General features: G+C 43.2%; 1 protein-coding gene across 9 annotated transcripts in view; it reads right to left on the reverse strand.

Annotated features, from left to right (window-relative positions):
- Positions 1-3,530: 3,530 nt before the first annotated feature.
- The window catches only part of PRR14L (proline rich 14 like), a 59,631-nt gene continuing 45,069 nt past the window's right edge, over positions 3,531-18,092 (reverse strand). For 8 of the 9 annotated variants that reach the window (XM_054695271.1, XM_054695276.1, XM_054695273.1 and 5 more), the window contains 2 exons: positions 10,307-10,378; positions 3,531-7,851 (listed from right to left, as the gene is read on the reverse strand). In XM_054695271.1, coding sequence (XP_054551246.1) covers positions 7,590-7,851; positions 10,307-10,378 — 334 coding nt within the window. In that variant the 3' untranslated portion in view covers positions 3,531-7,589. The remainder of the gene's footprint in view (positions 7,852-10,306; positions 10,379-18,092) is intronic. The other variant, XM_037510954.2, reaches the window with a different exon arrangement.

Raw genomic sequence — 18,092 nt, forward strand, 5'->3', positions numbered from 1 at the left:
TGAGACTATACAAGATACTTAGACTGGGGGCCTCCCTGGTGGTGCAAGGGGTTAAGACGCAGCATAATAAAGCTTTCCGCTAGCTGCTGCAGCACAAGTTCGATATCCAGCCAGGGAGGTGACCCACATGGCACAGCAGACCTCTACTGTCTGGCCAGCTGCTCCCCTTAGCAAATCCTAAATCCTCTTTATTTAGAAAGAAAGGTAATAAGAGATGGTCAGGCATTATATTATGATTAAGGGTCTAATAAGAGGAAATAACAAACATTATATATGACCTAAATGATGGAGCATCCAGATACATAAGACAGGGCCTCCCCTGGTGGCGCAGTGGTTGAGCGCTGGGCTGTGAAGCTGCCTGCAGCCTCTGCAGCGCTGGTTCGTTCCCCGGCCGCTGCTGGCGAGGGTCCCACATGGCGTGCAGACCTCTCCTGCCAGGTCCGCTGCTCCCCTCAGCAGTGTATTTCCTCAGTCTGCCTGTTCTGTTCCCCACTCTGGCTCTGGTGAATTCTCTCACCCTCCCACACTTCTGACTGTACCCCGTGCTTGTATAAATAAATTAATTAAAAAAAAGATACATAAGACAATAACAGAACTAAAGAGAAATATTGACAACAATATACTACTAGGGGATTTTAACATCCCACTTATAGCTATTGACAGATCAACACAAGAGAGGCTAAATAAACAATAGCCTCAAATGAGGAGCTAGACTAAATAAGTTTAACAGACATCCATAGAACACACCACCCCAAAACTGCTGCATACACATTTTTTTCAAGTGCACATGAAACATTTTCAAGAATATACCATATGTTCGGATGCAAGTCAATTAATAAAATTACAAAGAATGAAATTTTACCAAGTACTCACCCTGACCATAATGCTATAAAGGTAGAAATCAATTCTAAGAAAATGACAGGAAAAACTATGAATACATAGAGACTGATAATATGCTTCTTAATAGCTTTCCTCATGGAATCATAAGGATGAAATGATGTAAGACCATTTCAGAGCACCTAGTAATTGTGAATTATTCCCTGCTACTAGGTTATTGGCCAGTACTCTGCTGACACTAGGGGGCAGAATTATCCTAGGATTTAAAGAATAGGCTAATAACCATGATTTAAATTCCCATTTTCAAAGCAGTTTTGCAAACTGTGGACAGTGGTGACTGAGCTGCATCATGGATATTGTGAGATATAAGTACTTTTGCCATTAAAAAGAATTATTTTAGGGCCTCGCTGGTAGCGCAGGTGGTTGAGGGCAGTGCTGTGAGGATGTCCACGGCCTCTGCAGCACGGGTTTGATCCTGGCCTGCCGGGGAGATACCCACATGGCACGGCAGACCTCTCCTGTCTTGCCTGCTGCTCCCCTCAGCAGTGTATTTCAGTCAGTCTGCCTGTTCTGTTCCCTGCTCTGTCTCTGATGAATCCTCTCACCCTCCCACACATCTGGCCTGTACCCTGGTTCTTGTATAAATAAATAAATCTTAAAATTTTTTTTTTTTTAACTATGTTTTACAGGGCCTCCCTGGTGGCGCAAGGGGGTTAAGCCTCAGCACAATGAAGGTATCCGCAGCCTCTAGAGCATGAGTTCGTTCCCCCACTCAAGAGCTGACCCCCATGGCACAGCAGACCTCTCCTGTCTTGCCCACTGCTCCCCTCAGCAGTGTATTTCAGTAAATCGGTCTGTTCTGCCCCCACTCTGTCTCTGGTGAATCCTCTCACCCCTGCACCTCTGGCTTATACCCCAGTTCCTCTATGTATTAATAAATATATGTTTAAAAAAAAAGGCCTATGTGGGAGTTCTACTCAAACTCCTTCTATCTCCTCAGTGAATTGTGAAGCAAACTTATCTGAGAAGCAGAGAGCACAGGAGGCTTGAAAAAAGATATGACTCACCTAGAACTGGAAGTTTCTTGAAGAATTAGGAATTTTCTACAACTCTTCTCAAGAGAAATCCCAAAAGGAACTGCAGAAATAAGTTTCCATCACTGGAAGAGGGCAGGATACCATAGAAGATTCTTAAGTAAGTGCTCTTTTCAGGCAACCCCACCACTGCAAAAATTTGGTCATGGCACATGCTAAAGAAAAACTGCCATAATTGACAGTTCCCCTCTAAATAAAGAAAAATTTTATTTATTCTCCTCCAAGTAGTGGTGAAACCTAACAAGCAGAAAAAGTTGTCAGGCAGAATGTTCTGGGCGTGTGAAAGATTACTTGGACACAATTTTTTTTTTTAAAGATTTATTTATTTTTATGCATTCAAGAGCTGGGGTACAGGCCACAGTGTGGGGGTGGGGTGGGGTGGGAGGATTCACTAGAGACAAAGCGGGGAACAGAACAGGCAGACTGAAGAAATACACTGCTGAGGGGAGCAGCAGGCGAATCAGGAGAGGTCTGCTGCACCAAGTAGGTTGCTCCCTGGCTAGGGATTGAACTCGTGCTGCAGTGGCGATTAGCTTCATAGGTTGTGTCTTAACCTCTTGGGCCACCAGGGAAGCCCTGGACACAATTCTTGACTGTAGTTCAAGAACAGACTGGGCTCTCCTCTTCTTCTGGACAGAGGAAGAACATCCAGGAATTACACTTCTTTCTGGAATACACCCGTGTGGTGTCAGGGTGCCATGTTTTCATCTGTCCTTTCACTAGGTTCAGTTGGTGAGAATTGAGAATCTGAACTCACAGCTGAAACTAGCGTACAACTGGGAAGGGAATGTGATAAAAAGAGACCTCTCAAAAAGTAAATGAACATACCCCATACCAAGTAGTCTTCTCATTCTCAGCATGTTATTGTAGCTTATTCCAAAAATGTTGCTAATATTTGAAATATATTTCAATCTAAAGACATACCACTTTCCTGCCCCCCACCCCCATCATCATGAGAAAAGTCACACCACTTAAAAACCTCACCTAGAATCCTTGCTCAGGAGGCCTCCCTGGTGGCCTATGGGTTAAGTCTCAGCGCTATCACCTCTACAGCCAGAGTGTGATCCCTGGTCAGGGAGCTACCCACATGGCGCAGCAGACCTCTCCTGTTTTACCTGCTGCTCCCTTCAGCAGTGTATTTCAGTATATGTGCCTGGTGAATCCTCTCACCCCCTGCTCCTCTGGCCTATACTCTTATGCAAAAAAAAATCCTTGGTCAGCAACCCCACCCAATTTATTGGGTATGACTTGGAGCTTAATGAGTTTTGGATGTTTCCAAACATCAAATTTCCCACACAAGAAATGAGCTGACACCACTGGGTAAATTTAAAAAGCTTCACTTTTTAATTTAATTAAAGAGGCTTCGAAGGGTATCCAAAAGGTGGAGTGCTAAATGTGTTCTGAGCACTGGACAGTCCTCAGAAGACAGGACTGTGAAGACAAAGTGATTTCCAAATCACTTTGAAAATAATGCTTGTTTCTAAACTGTATCTCTGGATCGTCCATTAAATATAAACATTATGACATTAGAGGTGAAACTTTAACTTATTACTAGTCATAAGAACAAAATAACAGTCGAGAGTTATTTGAAAGGTTTTCAAAAAAAAATTTATTTTCATAAATTAACACACATAACAGTGGGAATTTTCGAGTCACAAACTACCAAACAGAAAAGGAACTGCAGGGGCATCATGTATGCCAATGTTACCAAAAAATGTACAAATTTCACTGAACTATTGACCATGATAATATATAAACACTTCAGGCAGCTATTTACTGGCCCAGACCAGCCCAAGGAGATGCTGAGGCCTCTCACCAAGAATTCAAATCCAATTCAGCACCAGAGAGGGGCTCATGAAGATACACAAACAATAAGCATCAAATCTGAGACTACGCTGTGTCTGATGGTGGGCTGTACGGGGACCCTCAGGATAGCCTTTTGCTGCTCAATTTGTAGCTAGAGAGTAACATTGATTTGATTTGATTAAATTAAGCCTTCTTCCCGAGCCAGCTTTTTACATAAGAAGTTCAGTTGTGGCGAGGAGCCCTTCCCTTGCATGATCTCCTCACCGCTGGTCAATTATTTCGACTTTGGATACAGCCACCCACAACGTGGTGTTGAAGAGGTCCTTTCCATGATACCAGGGGAAAAGCTTACAGAAACAAAGCAAAACAAGGGAATTAAAGAAAGCACCAACTGCATACTTCCCCGCAATGGGAGAAAAGGATCACTGTCTAAAAGTTGGTCTTTCGCGGATCTTTACGTACATGGTATTGATTGAGATGGAATCCCAGCCTGGATATGGAAGGCTGGCTCTGCGTTCTATTAGGCTGCACCAGAGCCCTGGACCTGCTGCTCAGTCCTGCACACTCTGTGCTGCTCCTGGCCTGCAGGCAGAGAATGAGCCATGGGGGGAGGGCTATGACCAGAGAGTAGATCTGGAATTTGCCTCAGTTTAGCTCTGGTGCCTGCAGGAAAGACCCCCTCAGGCAAAATTGTGACAAAGTGTCATGATTTTCACAGCTCTTGGAGGAGCGCTGAGTTTTGGGATTCACAGCATGAGTTTCTGAGCTCTTTAGGCTCCAAATAAGGCAAACGCTACATGTCTTTCGACTGCACTTCCCTCAGCTGTAGGTCTTATCAGTAAGGTCAGTTAAAAAAAAAAAAAAAAGGACATAATCTGCTTTCATAGCTGATGAGGTACATTTAAACTAATGGAGAAATGAAGTTGGAAAGAGACCAAAAGAAAAGGGGAAGGGAAGGTGGGGAATGGTGCAAATACAGCTCTAAACTGAAAGATGAAAAAATCTCTTAAAAGTTTCAGTGAAAAGCTGATGGGCAAAACCCTGATTGGACCTGAGATTTCTCCTCTCTTTCCCATATTAAGAACACTAAATGTCTGTATTTGAGTTATAGTTGAGTAAGTTATAGTTAACTACAACTTCTCACCTCTAGCAGTGGGAAGTCCCCGTACTCAGAAATTGTACCAACTCCCACCCCAGAAGCAGACCTGCAGCTCCAGGCAGGGGGCAGGGCAGCAGCTGACTACCACCTCCCACCTGGACGGCACCACAGGCTTCAAGGCCCACAGACAGCACTGCAGCTGGCTAGGCCATGGCGAGGAAAATGGATGTTAAGACAGGTGCAGCTGAGCATAGCTAAAACCTGATGTATCAACCTCAGATAAGCAATTTCAAGTTCACATTGGGGGCCCCTTTCTTAACTGTGGAAGCAGGAGAAGGGTATGAGCCAGAGGGAAGGCCAAGAATTTCAAGGACAGGAAGATTTGGTCTCAGAGATTGCCCCTCTGTTCCCAAGACAAGGAAGGAGCCCAGGTCTCCATTTTCACCAATACTCCCTTCACTGCTTCTCATCATTGCAAGTACCATGCCCACAATGGGCAAACTTGAAATTGTATCTCCGTGATACTGGTAATACCACAGCAGTACCCATCTCAGCTTTAGTCCGCTTGGATGCCACGGCAGCCACAATGCTGACTCATATATGCTGGCAACAGAGCTAGAAACAGTGCTCTGCTGATTCACCAGGAGTTTGCAAACTATCTAGAGTTCCCTAAAAATGTTTACACAGGGACACAAGGTATGACTTATCCCACACCCTTAAGCAAAGACAGAAGCATTTAGTGTCTAAGGACCCTGTCCCAGGAAGGGAGAGGTATTGAGGTGAAACACAGGTCGCGTCTATACAGTCTGGGCAAAGTGGATGTCGAACAGCAGAATCTGGTTCGCGTCACTCAGAACCAGTGCGGAAACTTGGCTCTCTTATAATGCTATTTGGCCATGGCCTTAGAAGCCTCCGTAGATGACCAGGTGTGTGTATCACTGATTAAATGCTATGTCTGAGGCAGGGGGCCTAGAAGATAGGATGTGGCACTTTGTTTTTCTTGCTCATGTCAATGTTTCTGCTCCAGTGTGGCATAGACTGTCAACCTGCAAAGGAAAGGCACATAGAGACTCCCCACCCCACCCCATCTTCCCACCCACTAACAAATGGGGAAACAAAAGAACCAAGGAGACACATTCCAGGACAGCACCACTCACTCTTCTCTAACAGAATGACTTGAAAATGTCTCTGGAGCTTTGACAGTTCCCATCGGTGGCTGCTTCACAGCAGTGGCTCCTAGGAGGCTGGGAGGAGGTGGCCATGTCCTGAAGCTGGGTTTAGTATTCTACTCACCAGCCAAGGAATGTTAATTCTCTGAACTCTTGTTTCGAGAGAGAGAGAAAGATAAAACATAGGGAAGGAGAGGAGGGGAAGCAGGCGAGAACACACAGGGGTTAAGTGGGAAAGGAATGAAACCTCTGGGCCTGCTGGCCCACACGGCATCCTTCTGCCCACAAACTCCTGTAGGGATAAATGAAGAAACTCAGCTAACTCCGGCATTCTACAAAGTTTCCAGCAGATTCGACACAGGAGCCCAGAGTACAACTCGGTGCCCTTAGAGAAGGCTGGCCGTGGATATTTCATGATCCACCACAAGAATGCCTCACTGGGTTTCAACCAAGGCGTGTCCTCTCTCCACTCACAGAGCAGGTCACTCTGACAGCTGCAGCACCCTGGGCTGGACTTTATAATTACTCGAGCTGTTGTAACCAATTTAGTAATTGACCACCATTTCAGATAAAATCCATTAAGACCTTACCCAACCTTTATATATTTTTTAAATGATTGGGAGAGCAAACTGCTCTTACATCTGTCATTACAACAAACACATGTACTTAGTGAGCAAAAATGAGAACCCAGGTAGAAAAAGTGCTCCCTCTATGGCATTACACTAAAAGTTGGAGATGGGAAGGAGACTGAATCATGTGAATGGGAGAATGTCTCTTTCATTGTCCCATACCATGCACCGATAAACCGGGTCAAATGCCTATCATATATTCTTAAGACAGATATTATCTTTCTCCTTGATATCTTAAAAAAAAAAAAATTGTTTTAAAATCACATTTAAAGGCTCCAAACATGCAGCAGTAATACAAAAAAAAAAAAAAAAAAAAAGAAATAAAACAAATGAAAATAATCAACATCACAACATTAAAAAGTGCAACTTACTTCGAATGGGGCCTGGATGGGCTCCTCTGGCACTAGTGACCCACAGTCACAAAGGGGAGGAAATGATGGGAAGAAGACACACACACACACACACACATACACACGCACACACACAACCAGTTCTGGGCAGACTCACGAAGGATTAGAAAACACCACAGGACAGGACGCCAGGTCCCCTTCCCTAGGCCACGTCTCTATCTAAATAATCTTGGTCTAGCACCACCGTAAACAACGCGGAACTTTCACAGGGACGTGCAAATGCTGTGAGTCCTTGGAATCCTAGTGTTACTGAAGGTATGCTGCATCTTCCTCCTGTGGATGGCAAAGTGGGAGGAGGTGGCCAGATGTCATTCAGGACCATTTCCAGGAGAAAGGGAGCATTCCTGAGGTTCTATACTCAGCAGAAGAAGACCCTCCTTTACCAGTTCCTTAAAAGGTTGCACCTTGAAATAGGTAAAAATCCATGGACTATAATTTGAGTGACTTGGGTGGTGGGGTAAAACTAGGCAACCTCTTCCAAAGAGGACCAGAAAAACTAAAATTGAGACCCCCCCAAACCAAACTGTTTCTTTGTAACCAGATGATCACTCCTGCTCTTCTTCCTTGGCAAAGAAGGTCTCCAGTTCCATTAGTTTCTGTATCAAAAGAGCATCCAGTTCTCGACTCTGCAGCGCTGCCTTCTGGGCCCTGGTAAAGCTGCCTGCCACCTTGACCTTACCTCGAGCCCTCCTCTTTCGTGGGACTGTAAAATCTTGAAATTCTAGAACTCGTTTTCTCTTTTGTTGGCTGATTGAAATCAGTGTACCATTTCGCTCCTTAGGTTCCTCAAAGATGGTCTCTAAACACCTAAGGTAGAGCACAAAACAGAATCACCAACTCTCCCAGGTCACCAAGCCTCTGGTCAAAGGCGACTAAAAGCTTCCTGCACTAACCCCTCCTTTCTCTATTATTTCTGCTGGCTAGTGTCTATTTTTTTTTTAAAAAAGATTTATTTATTTATGCATACAAGAACTGGGGTAAAGGCCAGAGATGTGGGAGGTGGGGGGGGGGAGGGGTGGTGGTGAGAGGATTCACCAGAGACAGAGCGGGCAATAGAACAGGCAGATCAACTGAAATACACTGCTGAGAGGAGCAGCGGGCAAGTCAGGAGAGGTCTGCTGCACCATGTGGGTAGCTCCCTGGCCCCGGGGATTGAACTTGTACTGCAGTGGCTGCGGATAGCTTCATAGATTGTGTCTTTTTTTTTTTTTTTTAAAGATTTATTTATTTTTGTACAAGAACCGGGGTATAGGCCAGATGCGCGGGAGGATGAGAGGATTCACTGGAGACAGAGCGGGGAACGGAACAGGCAGACTGAAGAAATACACTGCTGAGGGGAGCAGCAGGTGAGACAGGAAAGGTCTGCTTCGCCATGTGGGATTCTTGCCAGCCAGCTGGGATCGAACCCGCGCTGCAGAGGCTACGGACAGCTTCACAGTGCAGTGCTCAACCACCTGTGCCACCAGGGAGACCCACAGATTGTGTCTTAATGCCTTACGCCACCAGGGAGGACCCTAGTATCTACTTTTTAATATGAAAAAAGTGTGTGTTTGTGTGTTATATATGAATATGCACTATAAGCATAAAGTGAAAAAACTGTGACTATATAGAAAAGGAATAAAAGTAAGACCAATGCCAGCAAGTCCTTCATGTGTACCCTCTCAAAGTTCATTCAATACACGACATGCACAAAAAAGCAAGCATTATGAGGGCCTGGTTCTTTTCTGGGAAGGGCCAGAGAGTGGGGCCTCCCTGGTGGCACAAGGGGTTAAGATGCAACCTATGAAGCTGTCTGCAGCCTCTGCAGCACCAGTTCGATCCCCCAGCCCTCCAGGGAGCAACCCACATGGCGCCAACAGTCCTCTCCTGACTTGTCCACTGCTCGCCTCACAATGTACTTCAGTCAATATGCCTATTTCTGTTCCTTACTCTGTCTCTAGTGAATCCTCTCATCCCCCACACCTCTGGCCTGTACCCCAGTTCTTGTATGCATAAATAAATAAATCTTTAAAAAAAAAAAAACACCTAAAAGTAAATATAGGGCCTCCCCGGTGGAGCAGCAGTTAAGCGCTGGGTTGCGAAGCTGCCCGCAGCCTCTGCAGCGCTGGTTTGATCCCTGGCCACCAGCGAGAGTCCCACATGGCGCGCAGACCTCTCCTGCCATGCCCGCTGCTCCCCTCAGCAGTGTACTTCGTCAGTCTGCCTGCTCTGCTCTCCCCTCTGGCTCTGGTGAATTCTCTCACCCTCCTGCGCTTCTGACTGTACCCAGTGCTTGTATAAATAAATAAATAAATCTCAAAAAAAAAAAAAAAAAAAGTAAATATAGAAACTGTTCTTAGCTCACAGGTCATTAAAAAGAAAGTCATAAGAAAATACAGAATGTTGCCATTTACAGCAAAATGGAAGGAGTTTGAAGGAATTATATATAGTAATGCAAGTCAGAATGACAAATGTTGCACATTTACATAGCAGATGTTTCAACATGGTAAAATACTTATAAAAAAGAGTGAATACTAGTGAGACTTCTAGGGTTAAGAACATGGGGGAGAAAGGATGAACTAGGTTAAAAAAAAAAATCAGAAAATAAAGTAGTAACTCTCCCCAAATAAAAGATTAAGTAGAAAATAGGCGGCTGGGTGGAAGTAGCTTGTACTGTGCCGCCCATGGAATATACCATCCATTTTGGTATTTATCCCACACTCAAAGAGTAGTGAACTATGCACACCACCTTATGCACTGTATCTCTTTGCCCTATCAATCATTTTTAAGATCATTTCACTTTCATACACAGGTATCTGATTAATTCTTTTTAACGACTATATTATGTATTTCATTATAAGGCTGGATCATAGCTTAATCAGAGCCCTTTTAATAAATGTTTTCTTTTCAATCCTTTCCTATTATCTGGTAATGTTGCATCGAATAGTCTTGCACAAATGTCTCAAAGCACATGCAGGATGAAATCCTAGAGCTCTTCTACTATGCCCTAGACAACAGGCATTTAATAAATGTTCAAAGACTTTGAACTTAGACCCAAAGGTAGTCGAGTGAAACTTCTGTACTGGGTTTGGAATCAGACTTGAAGATCAAATTAGTCCTGAAGAAGAAATCAGCACATCTGGCAGAAACACCAACCCAACCACATTTCTTTTCCATCCTAGCATTGACCCCAAGGAAAGTATTATGAATTAAACATATCAGAACTGGACAAAAAACCCTTTCTGAAGTGAAAGGATTGGAGACTTGCACCTGTTGTACCTACCTGTTTGCAGGAGGAGACTTATAATTCTTGTTGGTATATATTTCTTCTAAACTAAACTCCTTTTTCTTCAACCTGAAAGAGAAAAAAATATATTCTTCATGGTATACTGAGATAAGACTGGTTCCTTGGCCTCCCTGGTGGCCTACAGGTTAAGTCTCATTGCTGTCACTGCTACAGCCTGAGTTTGATCCCCGGCCAGGGAACTGACCCACATGGCTCAGCAGACCTCTCCTGTCTTGTCTGCTGCTCCCCTCAGCAGTGTATTTCAGTAGATCCGCCTGTTCTGCTCCCCACTTTGTCTCTTGTGAATCCTCTCACCTCTCACCTCTTGCCTACACCCTAGTTCTTCTATGCAAAGTAAAATTTTAAAATCTTAAAAAATTTGCTTCCTAACTCTACGCTTCCCATTCTACCACCTTTTCTTTCTTTCTTTCTTTTTTTATTTATACAAGCACTGGGTACAGTCAGAAATGCGGGAGGGTGAGAGAATTCACCAGAGCCACAGCAGGGAGCAGAACAGGCAGACTGACAAAATACACTGCTGAGGGGAGCAGCGGGCGGCAGGAGAGGTTTGCGCGCGCCATGTGGACCCTCACCGGTGGCCAGGGATCGAGCTGGCGCTGCAGAGGCTGTGGGCAGCTTCAAGCCCAGTGCTCAACCACTGCGCCACCAGGGGAGGCCCCATTCTACCACTTTCAATCTCTCTGTAAGTTTTAGATGAGTCCCATGTGAACAAAGCACAAGGATATTCTTTTCTAAGCTGCCATCTTCGAATATATAAAATACAATCTATTTATATTTAGTAGGAATGATATAATTATATTTACATGTTATCTTATTTTATGGCTTTTTTTGGTTCCACCTTTTCAATTATTTCTTTTCTTTTTCATAATTGCTGTCGTTCTCTCTCATCCTCCTCTCTTGGCTTGGAGATTAAACACTTTTTAGTGGTAAAATTTTAGTGAGCATATTTAACTTAAAAACTGAAGTGTATCAATACTTTGACCTTTCGGGCCTCCTCTGGAGGCGCAGCCATTGAGCGCTGGGCTGTGAAGCTGCCCACAGCCTCTGCAGCGCCAGCTCGATCCCTGGCCACCGGTGAGGGTCCCACATGGCGCGCGCAAACCTCTCCTGCCGCCCGCTGCTCCCCTCAGCAGTGTATTTTGTCAGTCTGCCTGCTCTGCTCCCTGCTCTGGCTCTGGTGAATTCTCTCACCCTCCCGAGCTTCTGACTGTACCCAGTGCTTGTATAAATAAATAAATCTTTAAAAAAAATAAAATTAAGTTAAATTAAAAAAAAATACTTTGACCTTTCTCCCATATAACACAAAGTCTCTGTAACTTCTAACTTGTCAGTATCAACATGACTTATGTTGATAGTGTTCCATTTTGACTGTATAAAAATGAACAATGTAAGAAAGTAAATTTAAAAAGCAAAACAGGGCCTCCCCGGTGGCGCAGCGGTTGAGCGCTGGGTTGCGAAGCTGCCCGCGGCCTCTGCGGCGCCGGTTCGATCCCCGGCTGCTCCCCGGCCATCGGAGGAGGGTCCCACATGGCGCGCAGACCTCTCCTGCCGCCCGCTGCTCCCCTCAGCAGTGTACTTCGGTCCTTCTGCCTGCTCTGCTCCCCGCTCTGGCTCTGGTGAATTCTCTCACCCTCCCGCGCTTCTGACTGTACCCAGTGCATGTATAAACCAAACAAACAAACAAATAAATAAATAAATAAAACATGCCTCTATTTAAAAAAAAAAAAAAAAAGCAAAACAAAACCAATATAGTACAATGATTAAAAAAAGTGTTTTACTTGGTCTTTTTTATTTCGCTATTTTTTGTTTTATTTTGGTAAAGAAACCAGGTTATTTGCCTATTACTTTCCCAGTTTAGATTTTTTCTTTTCTTTTTTTTTTAGATTTTCTTGATTAGATTACTATGGCAGCATTTACTATGTTCCTCTGAACCAAACACATGGGAAATACCATAGGCATTTGCTATAGACTGGCAAATATATAGGCATGATCAGATTTGGGTGTTCTTTCTTTCCCATAGGAAGACATTTAGAAAGGAAGACCTTCCATCACAGGGAACATGATATTCAATGTTACCTTGCAATACTAGCAGGCACCGATGAACACTGATTAGCTTATTCCTCTGGGGTTGTACAGGGTGACAGTCTGTCATTACTCCTTTATCCATCTACTAGCACTCATCAATTTATTAATCAATTAATTTATTTAAAGATTTATTTATTTATGCATACAAGAACTGGGGTACAGGCCAGAGGTGCAGGGGAGGGGGGTGAGAGGATTCACCAGAGACAGAGTGGGCAACAGAACAGGCAGACTGACTAAAATACACTGCTGAGGGGAGCAGTGGGCAAAACAGGAGAGGTCTGCTGCACCATGTGGGTAGCTCCCTAGCCAGGGATCAAACTCATGCTGCAGAGGCCACGGACAGCTGCACAGTGCTGTGCTTAACCCCTTGTACCACGGGGCGGGGGGTATCCCAGTAAGAAGCATTCTGAGACTATTCAAAAACATGGTTCGTACTATTCTAGTACCCTGGAGTCATGTCCCAGTCCCTGGAATGTCCTGTGCAGGCCTTGTTCCTGGTGGCGCAAAGGGTTAAGCACAGAACTGTGAAGCTATCTGCGGCTTCTGCAGCAGGAGTTTGATCCCAGGCCAGCCAAGGAGCTGCTCACATGGCACAACAGACCTTTCCTGTCTCGCCCAATACTCCCCTCAGAAGTGTACTTCAGTCAGTCTGCCTGTTCTGCTCCCTACTCTGTCTATGGTGAATCCTCTCATCCCCCACACCTCTGGCCTGTACCCCAGTTCTCGTATGCATAAACATATGCATAAATAAATCTTTACAAAAAATAAAGCACACAGGGCCTCCCCTGTAGCACAGCGGTTGAGTGCTGGGTTGCGAAGCTGCCCGCAGCCTCTGCAGCGCCGGTTCAATCCCTGGCTGCCGGGCGAGGGTCCCACATGGCGCGTAGACTTCTCCTGCCGCCTGCTGCTGCTCCCCTCAACAGTGTATTTTGTCAGTCTGCCTGTTCTGTTCCCCGCTCTGGCTCTGGTGAACTCTCTCACCCTCCCATGCTTCTGACTGTACCCAGAGCTTGTATAAATAAATAAATCTTTAAAAAACACACACACACACACACACACAATTCAGTGGTTTTAGTATAGTCACAGGTTATTTATCAGTCACCTTGACATAATTCCAGAACATATGCATTAACACCTCCCTCCCCACAAGAAAGCTTGTAGCAATCAGACATCACTTCCACCCTCCCCTACCAAGGATCTAACAACCACTAATCTTTTTGATTCTATGGTTTGGCCCATCTTGGACATTTCACATAAAAGGATCTGCACAGTACGTGCCCTTTCAGATCCTTCTCCTTTCACCTGGCATACTGTTTTCATGGCTCATTCACAGTGCAGCACAACACTCCTTTTTACGGCTGAAATCAACATTCGGATATATTTTGTCTTAGTCCTCAGCGAGCACTTGGATTACTTCCACTTTTTAGCTATTATGAGTAATGCTGCTATGAACTTTCACATACAGGACTTTATATGAACACTTTCAATTCCTTTGAGTTATACCTAGACATAAAACTAGTAGGTCAATGATAACTTTTTTTTTTTTTTTTGAGGAACTGTCAAACTATTTTTCACAGTGGCTATGCCATTTTACCTTCCCACAAGCAATGTGGCAATGTATGAGTCGTCCAATTTCTCTACATTCTTGACTGCAGCAAATCTTGTTATTTTCTCGTTCTTTTCATTTTTTAAAAAGATTATTTATGCATATAAGAACTAGATGTAGGCCAAAGCTACAGGGGCAGGGAGAGTGTGTGAGAGGATTCACCAGAGACAGAGTGGGAAGCAGAACAGGCGGATCTACTGAAATACACTGCTGAGGGGAGAAGCAGCTGAGACAGATGAGGTTTATTGTACCATGTGGGTACCTCCCCGGCTGGGGAACGAACTTGGGCCATCGCAGTGATAGTGCTGAGACCTAACCCTTAGGCCACCAGGGAGGCACCCTTATTTTTCATTATTTCAAAAAAATTATAGTAATCTTAATGGTAGAATCAGACTGTGGTTCTGGTTTGCAGTTCCTGAATGATTAGTGATACTGAGCATTTTCCTTCTTTTTTTTTTTGCCATTTGTTTCTTTTCCTTGGGGGCATGTCTATACAAATTCTTTGCCTCATTGGAAAAACTGGATTTTTATCTTTGTTGTTGAGTTGTCAAGAGTTCTTTATATATTGTGGCTACTATTCTAATCAGATATATGATTGGAAAATATTTTTTTTTTAAAGATTTATTTATTTATTTATACAAGCACTGGGTACAGTCAGAAGCGCGGGAGGGTGAGAGAATTCACCAGAGCCAGAGCGGGGAGCAGAGCAGGCAGAAGGACCGAAGGACACTGCTGAGGGGAGCAGCGGGCGGCAGGAGAGGTCTGCGCGCCATGTGGGACACTCCTCTGGTGGCCGGGGAGCAGCCGGGGATCGAACCGGCGTAGCAGAGGCTGCGGGCAGCTTCGCAACCCAGCGCTCAACCGCTGCGCCACCGGGGAGGCCCTGGAAAATATTTTCTATAGTGAATTATCAATTATCCTTTCTTTCAAATGAACTCTTTTTTATAAGCTTATTTTTTTGGGGGGGAGACTCATAGCAACTGAGAGAACAGTAGAGAGAATTCTCATATAACCTTTGCCCTTACTATCAACATCTCACACCAGACTGGCACATTTGTCACAATTGATGACTGCACATTGATATGTCATCATCATCCTAAGTCAGTAATTTACATTAGAGTTCACTCTTGGTGCTGTACATTCTATGGGCTTGTTGTATATTATTATGTATCCATCATTATAGTATCATATAAAATAGCTTTCACTACCCTAAAAATTCTGTGCTCTAGTCTCTCAGTATGTGGCTTGTTTCTAATCTCTTGAATTATCTTCTCACTTTTGTAACAGTGGCCTTTGATGAACCAAAGTTTAAATTTTGAAGTACAATTTATTCTCTTTTCTTTTGCTCATGCTTTTTAATGTTATTTCCAAGAAATTAATGCCTAATCAAAGATGATGCAAATCATATTTTATTACTTTTACTTCATGTTTATTTACTTTACACTTTATTACTTTACATCTTGGTCTTTGATTCGGAGTATTTTTTTCTTTATAGATATATCCATCCAGTTTTGCATGTGGATATCTAGTTGTCCCAGTACCTTTTTCCAAACGGTTATTCTTTCTCCCAATGAATGGTCTTGGCACTTTTGTCAAAAATCAAATAACCGTAGATGTATAGGGTTATTGCAGGACTCTCAATTCTATCCCACCAAATAAAGCCTGTCATCATGCCATTACCACTCTTAAATACTACTCCTTCATAGCAAATCTATGTGATTAATTTTGTACCTTTTTTCAAAATTGTTTTGGCTATTCTGTATTTCCACATAAATTTTAGGATCAGCTTGTTAATTTCCAGAGAAGTCATTTTGATAGGGATTGTACTGAATGTGTAGACTGCTTGCTTAGTGAACTTACACCATGCTTTTGTTATATTACTAGTTTTTTTTTTTAATTCTGCTTTAAATGGAACTATTTTCTTAATTTTATTTTCAGATAGCTCACAAATGATTTTCATACTTTTTGATTTCATACCCTGCAACCTAACTGAATTCATTAGTTCTAACAATGGTTTCTTCAAGGTTTTCTAGATGTGAGTAGAAATAATTTTATTTCCTTTCTAATCTGAATGCTATTTCATTTTCTTTTTTAATTGTCATGGCTAAAACCTCTTGTAGCTTTTTTTTTTTTTTTTAAGATTTATTTATTTATACAAGCACTGGGTACAGTCAGAAGCGCAGGAGGGTGAGAAAATTCACCAGAGCCAGAGCGGGGAGCAGAACAGGCAGACTGAAGAAGTACACTGCTGAGGGGAGCAGTGGGCGTGGCAGGAGAGGTCTTAGTGCCATGTGGGACCCTCACTGGCAGCTGGGGATCGAACCGGTGCTGTAGAGGCTGTGGGAAGCTTCGCAGCCCTGCACTCAACAGCTGCGCCACCGGAGAGGCCCAGTTTTTTTTTTTTTTTTTTAAGATTTATTTATTTATACCAGAATTAGGGTATAGGCCAGATGTGCGGGAGGGTGAGAGGATCCACCAGAGACACAGCAGGGTACAGAACAGGCAGACTGACGAAATAAACTGCTGAGGGGAGCAGTGGGCAAGACAGGAGAGGTCTGCTGCACCTCTTGTAGTGTTAAACATAAACGGTTACAGTGGATATACTTGTATCATTCCTGATCTCAGTCTTCTCACTATTAAGAATGATTTTTAGCTATGGGTTTTTGTAGATGCCCTTTCTGTATTTGAGGAAGTTCCCATTTACTCTTATTTGTGGATTTGAAGAGTGTTAGATATTTTTCAAATGCTTTTTCTCATCCATTGAAATGATTGTGTTTCTTCTAACCTTCTTTATTCTATTAACACAGGTATATTACATTGATTGATTTCCTATACTCAAACCATTTTGAGTTACTGGAATAAGAACTACTTATCATGTCTATGATATTTTTTAACATACACTCCTGGGTTCAAGTCTGCCGGTATTTTGTTGAAGATTTTGGTGTCTATATTCACAAAATTGTCTGGCTGTTTTTAAGATCTTTTGTCTTTAGAATTCTGTAGTAGTCTTATGACACAATTAGGTAGGAAATTCTTTTTTATTGCTCCTCCTTGGGATTAATGTCTTTTACCCAAATACTACTATTCCCTCTATTCTTTTCCTTCTGGAACTATGATTAGAAGTCAGCCATATATTTAAAATTTTCCTCTTCATCTCCCTCACCCTCCCTTTCTATGTAATTTGCAGTTGTTTCGTTTCTGTATTTCATTCTGAATGATTTGTTCAGATATGTTCTCTTGTTCATTACTTATACTTGGCTCTATTAAATCTGCTAAGTTAAATCTACCTATTATGTTTTTATTTTGATTAATCTAGCTTTCCAGATAATTTAGAAATTATCTCTGGTTTTATTTCATATCTAGTTGGTCAGTTTCAACACTCTAGACCCTGGGGCCTCCCTGGTGGCACAGGCGCTTGAGTGCCGCACTGTGAAGCTGTCAGCAGCCTCTGCAGCGTGGGTTTGGTCCCGGCCGGCTGGCAAGAATCCCACGTGGCGAAGCAGACCTCTCCTGTCTCACCCACTACTCCCCTCAGCAGTGTATTTTGTCAGTCTGCCTGTTCTGTTCCCCACTCTGTCTCTGGTGAATCCTCTCACCCTCCCGCGCATCTGGCCTATACCCCGGTTCTTGTATAAAAATACATAAAGCTTTAAAAAAAAAACAACTCTAGATCCTTTATTCATATTTTCAATCCATTTTATTTTCCTAAAAATAGAAAACATTTCTAAATTATTTTCTTCTCCAATACAGTATCAAAAGTTTTTTCAGATTTGCTGTTATTTCCATTAGCACTCATGCATGAAACTTTGTTTCCATTCATACTTTATGATTTATTTTACTGAGTTATGTCCCATTCCCTGATTTTTACTTAATGCCAGATTTAGAAGTGGACTCCTCAAGAAACTATGTTTCTGCCAGGAGTCCAAGGGCACTACCAGCCTGGGACCGCAGTAAATTAAATTCTCAGCTTATGTTGTTTTCAGTCTGTCTAGGTGGAATGGATTCAAGCTGCAAATCCATGAGGTCACCTTAGAACTATTAAACCTCAATGCCAAGTCCTTTTGTATTACC

The sequence above is a fragment of the Talpa occidentalis genome, unplaced genomic scaffold, assembly GCF_014898055.3.
Source record: "Talpa occidentalis isolate TD23 unplaced genomic scaffold, MPIMG_talOcc4v2.1 talOcc4.14, whole genome shotgun sequence".
Taxonomy (NCBI): Eukaryota; Metazoa; Chordata; class Mammalia; order Eulipotyphla; family Talpidae; genus Talpa; species Talpa occidentalis.